Source organism: Rattus norvegicus, chromosome 10 (assembly GCF_036323735.1).
Source record: "Rattus norvegicus strain BN/NHsdMcwi chromosome 10, GRCr8, whole genome shotgun sequence".
Classification (NCBI taxonomy): domain Eukaryota; kingdom Metazoa; phylum Chordata; class Mammalia; order Rodentia; family Muridae; genus Rattus; species Rattus norvegicus.
In genome coordinates this window covers 1470980-1484815 of record NC_086028.1, presented here as the reverse complement: position 1 = coordinate 1484815, position 13836 = coordinate 1470980, and the positions used below count along the sequence as shown (strand labels likewise).

Here is a 13836-nt window from a genome sequence, read left to right as displayed (position 1 = left end):
TCAGGCACTGAGGTTTGCTATTGTTGCTTTAGTGCCAATGACTCCCCTTTTCTCACTGTGTAGCCCGTGCTGGCTTGCAGTGCTGGGATGTTGAGCAGCAGGTGAACGGCTCTAATGATGTGAGGTGAGGTGGGAAGGAGCAGCTGAGGAGCCTTTGTGGATGGCATCAGGCAAGCCCTCTTCTGCATTGAGTGTCTTACAGCAAAGCCGAGCTAGTGATCTTGACTGTTCACTGTGAACCGCTTACTTGTCCATCAGGTAGCACCTTACCCTTACTCTCCAGCAACTGAATCTGCTCTCTACTTGTCTGCAGTCTTCTTCTCTCTAAGCCAGCTGAGAAGCCCTCATTTTCTCCCTGTCCTCCTGATTCATTCCTCTCTGGTTAGTTTAAATGGCAGCCCAGTGTTGCTCTTATAACATCTCCCATGGAGGTCTTGGCAAAAGTCTGCTCTCTTACTGTCACAGTAAATTTTCTCAGGCAAGGTGCAAATGCCCTACTGGCAATATACCACATGCAGCTTTGTATTTTAAAAACAAACACCGGGGTTGGGGATTTAGTTCAGCGGTAGAGCGCTTGCCTAGCGAGCGCAAGGCCCTGGGTTCGGTCCCCAGCCCCGAAAAAAAAAAAAAAAAAAAAAAAACACCAGCACACAATCTGGGAGAATAAGCTTCCTAAGGCCCTACATGGTGTAACCACTTGATTGCTGTGCAAAGTGGAAGCCTGTATTTATAAGTAGGCACTGAGTTTAGGAAAAAAGTGATGCTAGGTTTTAGGTAAAATACTCTGAAAGTGAACTAACCCGGGATGCTACGTGGGTCGTCTACCCTGATGATGGCTCCATCTCTGATGACCAGTCATCTGTATAAGCCAGCAGTTGTATGGGGGTGCACAGCTCACTACCACTACTGGCTCCTTTCTCTCAACTAGACTCCTTGATGAACCAGGGGAGAGGCAGCAGCTGAAGCTTTAGGGGACTCCAGCCTCATAGCCCATCAGCTCCCTGGCAACAACAGGGCACCAAAGAGGAGAGAACAGCAGAGCAGTGCACAGGTGCTCAAGCTTGGCAAAATTCCAAGAAAGGCCTGCGTGCTCATGGCTGGCCAGAGTGAGATCTCAGGGATGTGCACTGAGCTCTGCAGGCCTGCGGTTACAGGGACAAGTGTTTGGTCAGAATATGCTCCCTGTGGTTGCTGCTGAGTGCCTGCTTTTGATCTGGCATGCTGCAGTTAGAGACCGAGTCGCTCACAGGGGTGCTGGGCCTATGAGGCCAAGCTTCAATGAAGGCTGTGGACACCAAGGCTGAACGAGTGTCTCTGCTGCCATGACTGCATGTGCCGTGGCCTGTGGCTGCAGGTAGATTTGAGTGCACCTCCATGGTTCAGAAGACTTTACTCCTGTTTGGCTCCTGAACTCTGTGACTTTCCTGGTGGTGCTTAGCTGTGTCCTTTTGCTGTAGCAACCTAATAATGAGTCCTTCCAAGCAGATCTCTGACTGGAGTGTGACCTTTTAATATTCCCACCAGAGTAGGACTCAGAAGGACAGGCACAGCATGGTTCCTGAGGGCCACATGCCTCACCTTATGAGCTTTTCGAACGCTTCCTTTTCTTTGCACAGAGCAGTCAGGTAGCGCTGCTCTTCTGTGGAGCCTCCATATACAAAAAAGTAAACCCTGCGGGATAAGACTCTTTTATTCTTAGTCCCTACAAGGTACAGCACAGGGGAGCATCTAGAGCAGCAGCGCTGGAGGCTCAAGACATTGAGAAGTAAGACCTCCCCCACCCCACCCAGCATGCAGGCTCCCACCTGCCTGCTCAGTAGGGCTGTCACCCAGGGAAGTTTTTTTTCTTTTCAGCAAAAGGAAGAACACAGTTCAGGTAAACACTGAGCTAGAACTAGAGGATAAGAATTCTTCATAACTATAAACAAAAAAGCTTTTTAAAAAAACCTTTTCTTTGAACTTCTGCCAGATGATAGCTTAGAAGTGGGAGATCATCATTAAAGCCAGCTTAGGGAAATGCAATGTCAATGACAAGCGAATGAATTAACAGCTCAGACCTTTCCCCCTGTGCTTTCTCAGTCCCCTCATCTATGTCACAGCAGAAGGGGGCCAGGGATGTTTCACACATGGATAACATTGGGAACCTTAATTTGTGTCTTTTTCCTGTTTGGGGTCTATAAAGGGCTTTGCTGTGGGGCTGAAGAGAGGGCTTGTTGGGTAGGAGTGCTTCCTGAGGACCAGAGTTCAGCTTCCATCACTCACACTGGGTAGCTTAGCGCTGCCTGTAACTCCAGCTTTTACTCCCTCCTCTGCCATCTTTGACAACTGGAACACACACACACACACACCATTAAAAATAAATGTCTTTTAAAAAATCAATTAAGAACTCGCTTCTTTCTTGTTTGCGGCTGAGGCTGAATCGAGTGTTCCCACCACCCCATTCCCATTAGAGGTGTCTCCTCTTAAGCCTGCTTTACTTGCAGCACACATCTCCCCAGACGTCTTACTCTGACGTTAGAGAGGGGAAAGGTCACTGGCTGAGTTAGGCGATTCCAGCTGCTTCATGGATGATATGTGACTGAGGCCAACAACTTCCATTTCTGAGTCTGAGCTTCCCATTGAGCGTGAGCGGCTGAATTTCCAGATCTCTTCTGCCCTTGACAGGCAGTGCCCTGTTCTTGGGCAGGAAGCCAGGTGCACATAAGCTAGGTGGGAGCTGGAGGCTAGCAGGCTGTAGCTATTAGACAATGCTCTCGCAGGGTCTCTACCCCTGGGCACCTTTTGTGCTGCCTCTATTGCCTCTGCTGTGAAAGGCTGCCTTACTTACCCTGTTCCAAAGGTTTCTCTTGGCTGTGTTTCTGGTTCAGACTGAGTTCAGGAGATTAATTTTGATATTTATTTCCCTTTAGTTAGCTGGAGAGCGAGAACACTGTATTCTTTCTCATCTGATAGATCGGTAGATTTTTAAAGGTATTTCTAGAAACCCAAGAAACTTGGTATAGTAATTCCTAAAACATGTTAGTTTTTTTTTTTGGTTCTTTTTTTCGGAGCTGGGGACCGAACCCAGGGCCTTGCGCTTCCTAGGTAAGCGCTCTACCACTGAAACATGTTAGTTTTATGAGAAAGACTCAAGTCACTTCGTAAGTTTGTGAGCCGTGAGATGGTGGGATGGCTCAGTAGGTAGAGGTGCTCTCTGTCTAATATGAGTGTGGGTGGCCCCTGCAGCCCCCAGAAAGGTGGAAGGCATTAACAAGTCCTGTAAGCTGGGATGGTGTGCACACAACCATAAGGACAAATGTTTAAGAGTTTATAGGGTGTTTCAGAAGATTAATAACATTTGGCTAAGTCATTAGCATATTACTTTGGTATTGCACAGAACATTATCAATGTCCTAGACTTTCCAGATACTGTACCTGAAAGGACACACTCATACATAAAGAGAGAATGTGAGTAGGAAGGGAAAACGCCAGGGGCGCTGGAGGCTTGCAGTTTAGCCTAGGTGGCTGGCATCCATCTGAGCTTCTCTTACTCACCAGAAAGCAGCCTCAAACCAGCATCATCTTGGGTTAAAGGTAAGAAAACCACCATGCAGGCCAAACAGCTTTTGCATTAAAGCCCGAAGAACTACCAGGCACAGACTTGCCTCAGAGGTTTCCCAGGCCTGCTGGCCCTGTAGATCTCCAGCTGCCGAACAAAAGTGAGCTCTGCATCATACAGAACCACGTATCTAGGCTCCACCTCGTGCAGTACTCGTGTCAGGGCATAGGGGTCGCTGCATCCCAGAAGCGGATGGATGATGGTCAGGGGCTCTTTCAGTATGCCATAGGCTGCATCAGATGACACGTTTAAATCAAATGATTCATGCTGAATCTCTCCCCCGCAGACTTCTGGGCTACTTCCGGTCTGTTTGTGTAGGTCTTCCTCCACAGCCCCTTCCTCTGGCGGCTCCTCAGCAGTCCCCAACACTTGCGTCAGAGTCAGCTCTCGCTTCTTCTTCCTTTTGAGAGCACCCCTTTTGGTGGAAGCACGCTCTTTGTTTTGGGCATCTTTGGGTCTTTTGTCAGATTTCATAGTTCTCTTTGGGCCATCTCCCTTTCTAAAATTTACCCATACTTCTTCAGCTTTGCCGTCCTTCTCGAAGGTTTTCCTGTAGAGCCGCAGTAGGAAGGCTTCTGCGCCAGCAGTCAGGTAGTCTCTGAGCTGGCAGCATGTGCGGTCATCGCTCGCACAGATCAGCACCTGGCCTGCAATTAGAGAGAACGGATGCTTGCTTGCTTGCTTGCTTGCTCACTCACTCCCATTCTTGGTTCCCTGGGGCTGCCCTGAGTGCCCTAAAGGAAGGCATCTTACCCTCCCTAAAGAGCCTATTTACAAATTGTTCAAAAGGGGGCTTGGGTAGCAAGCACATGCTTTCACCTCTGGACCAATTCAAAGGGCAAAGCTGAAGCCAGTTAGAGCCAAGGTACCACGGAGGTTTTAATGAAGCTTCAAATAATAATTTTCTAGAGGCTCTTAGACACTAAAACACATTTCCAATGGATTATAGAGTTAAATGTACAATCTTAATCACAAGAAAAGATGGCTTGTCTTCACTCCCAAGATGGAGGTGATTTTCTAGCCTTAAAAGTAGAAGAATAATTTTCAGAAGATTGTATCTAATGGTTGATTTTAGAGCAATAAAAACAGGATTAAAAACTGTAAAGACAGAAATCAGCAATGATAGATGATGCCATTATTACTAAGAAAGAGCAAGCAAACTGGTGTAGTTTAAGTTGGCCAAGGCAAACAAGACTACATGTATTAAAGACCTGCTGAACGCAGGTCACTAATGTCAACATTTTCGACGTCTCATTACAGTTGCTATGTATATGTGATTAATGGTTACGGTTAGCTAAGGAAAATGAAAATGAGCCTTATAAAAACCAATGTCATAACACACCTCGAGTGAGTCCCAGCATTTAGGAAGCAGAGGCAGGAGGACGGCTCTAAGTTCAAGGTAGTCTGGTATACAAAGTTTATGTTAGCTGCTTGAGAACTATGCAATCAAGTTATAATCAAGTTATAAAAAAGTCACAAAATCCCATCAGCTTTTTAATTAAAAGTTTTTAAAAAGATTTATTCATTTATTATATATAAGTACACTGTGACTGTCTTCAGACAACACCAGAAGAGGGCATCAGATCCCATTACAGATGGTTGTGAGCCCCCATGTGGTTGCTGGGAATTGAACTCAGGACCTCGGGAAGAGCAGTCAGTACTTTTGACCACTGAGCCATTAATTCATTCATTTTACTTAGTTTATTTAGTGTGTGCACAGGTCAGAGAACCTTGTTCTCCTCTACCACCACGTGGCTTCCAGGGAATGAACTCAGGTCATCTGGTTTGTCAGGAAAGGCTTTACCCACTGGGCCATCTCACCAGCCCCCTCATAAAACTTCAAGTACAAGCTTTTGTGTCAGGCCATATGCGTAGCTATCCTTGACTGCAGGCCAAGGGGTGGGCACATCCTATTGACGTTACAACGTGAAACAGAAAACATGTGAAAGAAATCTAGAGGAAAATACACTAAAGTCAATATCCTCACTGTCTGCTAGAGAAAATCTTGCCTCATCCCCATATTTATTATTCTTTCCCAAGTGGGCATGTGCAATGTTGGGTTGTGGGCCACAGTACTCTAAGTTCTGGGTAATTAGCACCAGGATCTACTCATATAGGGATTGAATGCCCTTTAAAAAAAGATGTGAGTGTGAACATGCAGATACCTGTGGGGGCCAGAAGAGGGCACTAGAGGTCTTGAGCTGTCTAACGTGGGTGCTGGGACTGAACTGTCCTCCACTGCAAGAGCAGCAAGTGCTCTTAACCACTGAGCTGTCTCTCCAGCCCCTTGAGTGACTTTAGAAACACTAAGGTTAGGGCACAGCCATGGGTTTCCCAGTGGAGTCCTCAGTGTCATTACACTTTGTCTCATTCCCCGTGCCCAGCACACCACCCCGCTTGCCTTAGTACTCTGCAGGGGCTGGAGAGAGGACTCAGCGGTTAAGAGCACTGACTGCTCTTCCAGAGGTCCTGAGTTCAATTCCCAGAATCCACATGGTGGCTCACAACCATCTGTAATGGGATCTGATGTCCGCCTCTGGTGTCTGAGAAAGCAACGGTGTACTCACCTACATAAAATAAATAAATCTTTAAAAAAAAAAATCAGTATTTTCAAACATGCATTTACTCTCTATCTAGTTTAATTTTTTATTTACACTTCTGTCTTAGTCTACTGTGCTCATCTGTGCTCATGTTGGAAGGCAGAAGGCCTACAACTGGAACTGTTTTTCTAGGACTCGGTCAAACGAGACATTTAAGCCTCTTTGGAAGGACACGTGGCTGGGCGTATAAAACAGAGGGCCAGTAGCTGATTCCTGGGGAGTCTAGGTTTAAATCCTGGTGAATACATACATGGAAATGTGCTCAATCTTTAATAGAAGCCCCGAGAAGCTGAGCAGTGCAGACTGTGCTTCCTGAATACAAAATGACTCAACCCGGGGAAAAGCTCAGCGAGCAAAGGAACCGAAGCAACGCTGGCTCCAGGGAGGGGACCGACCGGACACCTGTGTGCTGGATGGTGGCTCCTGCCTGGGGTCCAGTACTGGGACGCAGGAGGAAGGGGAAGCAGAACGCCAAGGCCGGCCTCAGATGCAAGCAAGCTCCAGGCCAATCTGGGCCAATGAGATCCTGTCTCAGAAACAACAAAGACAAGGCCAATGTCACCACCTCCTTTGTTCCTACCTGGGCCACCAAGGGCTTCACTCTCCTTATTTTCTGTTTCGATTTCTTTCAGGACTTCAGTCAGCGCCTCCCACTTTGGATTGCTTTCTAGGACCAGTTCTTTTTTTGTTTCCGTACAAAAATAAATGATAACCTTATTCTGTATGATGTTCAGCTAAAACCATGCCAGAGGCTTTCCCACACCAGAAACTAACATCGCTGTGAATGGCTGTCCTTAGGCTTCTACCACGCAACACAGGAGCTGCTTCCCAGGAAAAGCCTCCCGACAAGTCTAGCTGAAATGTGCAGAGGTGGCGGGTGGACAGGCCATGTGCACAGCCGATGGAGCCTGCTCAGTGATGTTGAAAGGAAAATTATACAAATTTAAGGTTTAAAAATATAAAATTAAAAGAATAAGCCCCAAAAGCCACAAACTCAGGAGTAACAGGCCATAAAGATAAAGAAAAGGAATGCAAGAGAACTACTTTGCTTATCACCCGGTGTGAGTAACTGTTCTTTGTTCTGCCCCTGTGATGTTTATTTAAGCCCCTACTTGTGCTTTCCAGCCATTGCGTCCTACAGAGAGCACCCCAGGAAACCTGCGGCCCAAGCCTAACCAGAGGTGTTTCAAATACAGATGCTTCATCAGTTTTGACAAACTTTTAAAAATAATGAGGACCTGAAGACCCTACCCTTCTCCTGATTTAGTAGCTCTGTTCCAGGAACCAGGGGGCCATAAAACCTTCTGGCGTCCCCTTATCTCCTGGAGCCATAGAACAATCCTGTAACTTGTGGTGCCTTCCCCTTTGACATCCCCCATCCCCTGGGCTCACAGCCTCTGCCTTTAAATACTCTTTCTCCCAGCCTCTCGGGTCGACACCTCTGTCTCCTGCGTGGGATATGTGTCTCTGTAATAGGTCTCTGTAATAAACCTCACCTTTGCTTATTACATCCAAAATGGTCTCTCTGTGTCTGGGGTCCGCGATTTCCCAAGACTTGAGTAAGGGTCTCTCTGCGTGGGATCTTTCAATGTCAGTTGTGATGCTGCCCATAAGCAGTTACACAAAGCAGGGGGGAGGGAGGCAGCCATGCTCATTATTTCTTTTCCTTGCTCCTTTTCTCTCTTTTAGAGTCAGGGTTTCTCTGTGTAGTCCTGGCTGTCCTGGAACTTACAGAGATCCGCCTGTCTCTGCCTCCAGAGCCCTGGGATTAAAGGCGCGAGACACCACTGCTGCCGCCTGACAGTATCTAATAGGCCTGTGCTTTCTACAACCCTGAACATGGACAAAAGCAGGCAACAGCTATTTTTCTATTCTGTAAGTATTCAAACATATGATAGACTATTTTGAACAGATCTTTAAATGCTAAAATGTTTCACTAAGACTTTAAGTGCCCAAGATAGTAACAGTTGAACTGTTTCCTATATAGCAGTGAGAACACTCTTGCCTGATGTCTGGACTTTGACACTGGTGTCCTCTGGCCATGGATCTCATCCTGGTTTCACTGAGTGCTCTTCCCACGCTCTGTACACATCTCTATGCATAACAGGAGATGCTACATCTGCTTTAGGCTGACACCTGCTTCCACACCACTGTGGCCCTTGCGGCCACTGTGAACAGAGACATATGTAAGGCCTGACCTTGCTCTTCTGGACCTGCCATCTTCTCCGATGTTTTGGTCTTTTTGCTCAGTTTGACATCTGGGACACGGTAAACTCGGGCACGAGCATTCACGAACATGGAGGTGCTAGCATCCAGGAAAAGCCAACCTAATAGAATTTTTTTTTTAAAAAAAGGGCTTCAATTAGTGTCAGTTTTAAATACTCTTGATACTCACATGACCCACATAGACCACTGGCTGCCATCTTGCTTTCACAACTGTGTCTAATTCTCTCTTATTGCTGTAGCCTCTGCTTGGCTAGACCAGTGGTTTTCAAAATGTGGCCCAGGGCCTCCTTGACTCCTCAAGAGGTTTGTATGGGTATGAGATCTCAAAACTCTGCTTATAGTAATTCTAAGATAACCATGTGGACATTTCCAAGGAGGTATTGGAGAACTCCACATATAACCTTGCATAATCCAAGGCAGTGACACCAACTAACGAGTTCTTTCTCATGTACCTCTGCACTTCATCCTTTTTGTATGTCCATGACACTGGGGACTGCATGCAGGGCCTTACATGTGTTAAGTATGTACTCTACCATGGTGCTTTATCCTCCCTCCTTCCCCCCATGACACTGGGGACTGTATCCAGGGCCTTACATATGCTGGGTATGCACTCTATCATGGTGTTATATCCCAAGGTCTGTACTTTGTTACTTGAGGAAGTCCTGAGGAAGTAGTGAAAATTATCAATTGCACATATTTGACCCGACAGCTCAGCATCTCTGGTAGTTAGCATTACAGTCACTGTACACGTGTGCACTTCTACACGAATCTCATAAGCCTTTGACATTCTAGTGGATGAAATGTCTTTGAGTAAAATTAATCTTAAGTTTCTACCAACCAAACTCCCAGAACACAACCTATTCCCAAGTTAGGCTGTCTGTACTACAAACTTCTTCTCTGGAAATAAAACTGTCGGGAATGATGAATATTTATTATACAGAACAGAACTTAAGTAGGTGGGAACATTAGCAGCCAATAAAGCTCTACATCCTTGTGCACTGAGCATGAAATGCAATTTATAACATGAGTTGAATACAGCACTCCTTTCATTAACACATTATTCAAACCAGCTCTTAGAATAATATTGGTATTTTTAATCTCACACCTGAATTCTGACCAAACACCTTCTCTGTTGCTCTCAGAGATTCCAGAAGATTTAGAAAAGTAACACAGTCGTACTGAGAGAGATACTGCAGTAACGTTCTTAGTATCTTCAAATCCTGCACCAAGGATTTAGTCTTGGCTCCAAGCTGATGCCACAAAGGGTCCAAGTAATGGCAGATTGTCTGAAAAAGGATACAATTTACTGTTAAGTAAAGATATGTCCAATATAGCTTTTCTTAACACAGCCATACTTTCCTTAAGGGTTATTTACTAGATATGTAAAAATATATTTAAGATGCTAAATGCTTTGTTATTTGCATTTTACTACAAAAAGATTCCCTTATATTCTTAATATTTCCTTAGTATTTTTTTCCAAGGAAGTGGCTAGAAAGTTTCAGGTCACTAAATCCTAATAATGTTTTAATTTTTCAAGCATAATGTCTTATTTCTGTAATTTTTATGACCAGATAGAGTTAAGCTCCCTTAGTTATTTTTAACATTACTGTCAGGGGACTGGGGAGATGGCTCTGTGGGTAAGAGTGTCCATTGTGCAGAAGAAGGACCTGAGTTCAAATCCCAGCACCCACATAAAAAGATAGGATGTGCCTCTAACCCTGGAGCTATGCGGGCAAAGACATGAAGACCTCTGGGACAGTCTGGTTTCACCTCAGCTCTAATTCAGGGAAAGACCCTTTGCTCAATGAAATGAGGCGAGGAAGTAATAGAGGTCACTCTGGCCTCTGTACATTCAAGAGCATGTGCAACACACACCAGACATGTGCACTCAGCACTCACAGACACAACACACAGCGATGCATGCACATGTATGCAGACATGCACAAACATGCATGGTCATACACAGCAGAGATAGAACGGCTTGGTATGCACTGGAAACCATGACTGATCCTTAGGAATAGAGACAGCAGTATAAGGAGCATCTCATCAGACACACTGAACAGACGTGGTATCTGTGTGATCTGACGGTTCATGCTCCAGACTGGGATCCATATGCACAAGACACCAGATGCTACAGTGAAAGGAGGCTAGAGCCAGTCTACAGCAGACCACTTTGTTAGAAGACGTATGGCTCCTCAAGGTTTTGTCTGACTGATGCAATCTCTGTCTACGTTTAGATGTGATTAGAGCAAGAATGTCTAAAATAATCTCTGCTTCCCAGCTGTCAGTGACGTCTCACAGAAATCAGTGCTCAGGAAAGCATTCTGCTTCTCTAGGGCAGGTTTCTTCTCGGCACGCACTAAACTACCCACACTTGAGGATGAAGGCACATGGCATCCACAGGAGCCTCCTCTGGGCATCCTCACACACTGCTCCCAGTGACACAGACTGACCCAGAATTCAAAAGACGGGAGCGTGTGTTAAACTAGATGTGACCTGGAATTTCTTAAAGATCGCATTTTGGAGTTCTATAATTCACTATAACACACTATAGGGCCACGTGGTGAGACCCTGCCTCAAAACAAAAACAGCCCCACAAAACCAAACCAAATCCAAAACTAAAACAAAAAATTGCGCCTGACTTCCTATTTTAAAAAGGCAGTATATTTCAGGGACGTCCAATTATGAAGCATTCCTTTATAGACCTGTTGTCGTCTACAGATACCCAGATACTGTCAGTTGGAATAAAGATATTGATTACATTACAATAAGACATTCACTTACTACATAACTGAAAGAGTCAGCCTTATGCTTACATGGCAATCCGTATGTCACTGTGACTTACCATTTCCCAGTAGGCAAAGCAGCCCCAGTCTAAGTCACCTACAGTTTAATTTCTACAAAGCACTCGGCGAACACCGAAACGCCTTCCATTCTGCAGAACAACAACCTAACCAGCTGTGCAGCAAAAGGAAGAAAAGAAGTGGACCTTGTCGAATGGCTTCCCCAGAGCATTTTCTAACGACAAGTCTTCTACTTCTAGCGACAGGTTGTGGTACTTAAGTTCCTTCAGACACGCGTTTAAGACGTCCAGTATGGCTGTCTGGATGGCAAGCATGGCCAGAGTCATGGACACGCGAATCTCTACGACTTCAGGCTTGTGTTGTTCCAAGAATGAGTTGACTGCTACATGGAACCTATGGAGACAGTTTCCAAATCAGCTTCAACAGCTAAAAACAAAACAGAAGCACAACGGCATACGAACACACTGGGCCTCACTTCGAGCAAGCATCACTCAGGCAAGGCAGGCCCAGAAAACCTGTCAGCCGACTGTGTATGGCAGCTTAGTGCTCTCAAAAACCAAAATGAAACAACAAAAAGGCCTGTCACACTTACTGGTGTGCATGTGCCACAGTGCATGTGTGGTGGCTGCAGGACACCCTAGTGGGTCCTGGGGATCGAACCCCGTGAACCATCTTACTATCCTCGCCCTCGCTCTTTTTGAAAGATATATTTATTTATCAACTTGTGCATGTGTGTCTGTGCACTCAGAGCTCAGAGGACAACCCATGGTCAGTTCTCTCCTTCCATGTGGTTCCCGGGGATTGAACTCAGGCAAGTGTCTGTACCCCTGAGCAATCCTGCTGGTTCTGCTTTTGTGCCTCTAATGGCAGAGCTGACCTGACTGGGCCTCCACCACCAAAACATTTACCATTTATGGGTGGCTTTTAGTTCTGAAATAGGAAACAATTAAAAGAATAATTATACAACTAGTAGTCTTCATAAAATTGAAACACACACACAAGTGTGTTTAAAGAAGAGGAGGAGGAGGAGGAGGAGGGGGAGGGAGAGGAAGAAGAAGAGGAAGAAGAGGAAGAGGACTTCCTTAGAGACTGGATAGCATATTTTACACTGTACTGTCAACTGCATTAAAATGCAACTCAGTTAAGGCCCTTCTGCTCATGGAGCATGCCCCATGATGTACGTCATTACCTTGGCCACAGGTAGAGCTTCTTCATGAAAAGGTTCCTCATCACTCTTTCCACGTGACAAAAGCCAGTGTCAAAGGCAACAGCGTTGTCGGTGAAAGCTTTGATGAAGCCGAGTTTGTTTTTCTGGCGGAAGAGGCGCAGAATGAAGGCTTCCTGGCAAGACTCAATGATCCTGTGTGCTCTGTACACGAGGATGCCTGTTGGGGGTTGTATTAGTCAGGGCTCTCTAGGGTAACAGAATGTATAGGATGAATCTCTCCATATATAGATAGACGGGGAAAGGGGATTTATAGATTGCAGTAGTAACCCTGTGGTTTCCTATTCAGGGGTGGTGTCCTAGCCAAGGTCACCACTGCTGTGATGTAACACCATGACCAAAAGCAAGTTGGGGAGGAAAGGGTTTTTTCTGCTTACACTTCACATCAGAGTTCATCATCAAAGGCAGTGAGGGCAGGAACTCAAGCAGGGCAGGATCCTGGAGCCAGGAGCAGAGGCCATGGGGGGGTGCTCAGCCTGTTTCTTATAGAGCCCAGGACCACAGCCCAGGGATGGCCTCACCCACAATGGGCAGGGCACTCCTTCATCAATCACTAATTAAGACAATGTCCTATATGTCTGCTTATAGCCCAATCTTGCGGAGGCCACTCCTCTCAATGACCCTAACTTGTGACAAGAGGACACAAACCGACCAGCACAAGAGGCAGTCTGTGTTTTAGCTTCAGTGAAGAGTGTGCACAAGGGAGGTGAAGTGAGGGAGTGAGTCTCCCAAGCCACTGGGAACATGAGTGTCTGGACCACAAGGGGGCAGGCTGAGGGAGTGACAGAGAGCATGGGTCTTGAATGGCCCACTATGTGAACAGATAACTACATAAAATAACTTCATTTTAACAAGTCTGGATAGCATCTGCATCCCATTAGATGAAGTCAGCTTTGAGGATACAGTCAACAAAGAGCTAAATTACAACATTTAAAACAAAAACCTTTAGTGATCAAACTTAACACAACATTTTGTTTTGTTTATAGAGGCAGGCACATGATATTTAACCTAGTTGGCCTTAATTAAACTCACGATCCTCTTGCCTCAGCCTCCTGAGTACTGGGATTATGAGCAGGCATCACCAGGCCTGGCATTATGTGGCTTTTGTGGCCTGAATGGTACAATGTCCCTGAATCTAAAAAACAAGAACAAGGGCTGAGGAGGTGCCTCAGAGGCTAAAGAACTAACCACAGCAGTGATGACTGAGCTTGTACCCCTAGAACCCACGTAACAGCCAGGCGGCTGTGGGCCACCTGTACCAGGGAGCTACTGACCCTGCCTCAGTAAATAAAGCAGACACAGACTGGGACATCTGATGGCAAGTTTTGGGTCTCCACACACATGCACACATCTACTTACATGAGAGCACACACAAATACATGCA

The 13836-nt window shown here is 45.9% G+C and overlaps 1 protein-coding gene across 1 annotated transcript in view; it reads right to left on the bottom strand.

Moving 5' to 3' along the window:
- The window catches only part of Ercc4l1 (excision repair cross-complementing rodent repair deficiency, complementation group 4-like 1), a 38264-nt gene that overhangs the window by 15594 nt on the left and 8834 nt on the right, over window positions 1–13836 (bottom strand). Inside the window, exons 2-8 of the mRNA XM_063270016.1 lie at window positions 12417–12612; window positions 11413–11620; window positions 9529–9709; window positions 8411–8524; window positions 6778–6894; window positions 3644–4244; window positions 1579–1671 (exon numbers count right to left, since the gene is read on the bottom strand). Of these exons, the coding sequence (XP_063126086.1) occupies window positions 1579–1671; window positions 3644–4244; window positions 6778–6894; window positions 8411–8524; window positions 9529–9709; window positions 11413–11620; window positions 12417–12612 (1510 nt within the window). The remainder of the gene's footprint in view (window positions 1–1578; window positions 1672–3643; window positions 4245–6777; window positions 6895–8410; window positions 8525–9528; window positions 9710–11412; window positions 11621–12416; window positions 12613–13836) is intronic.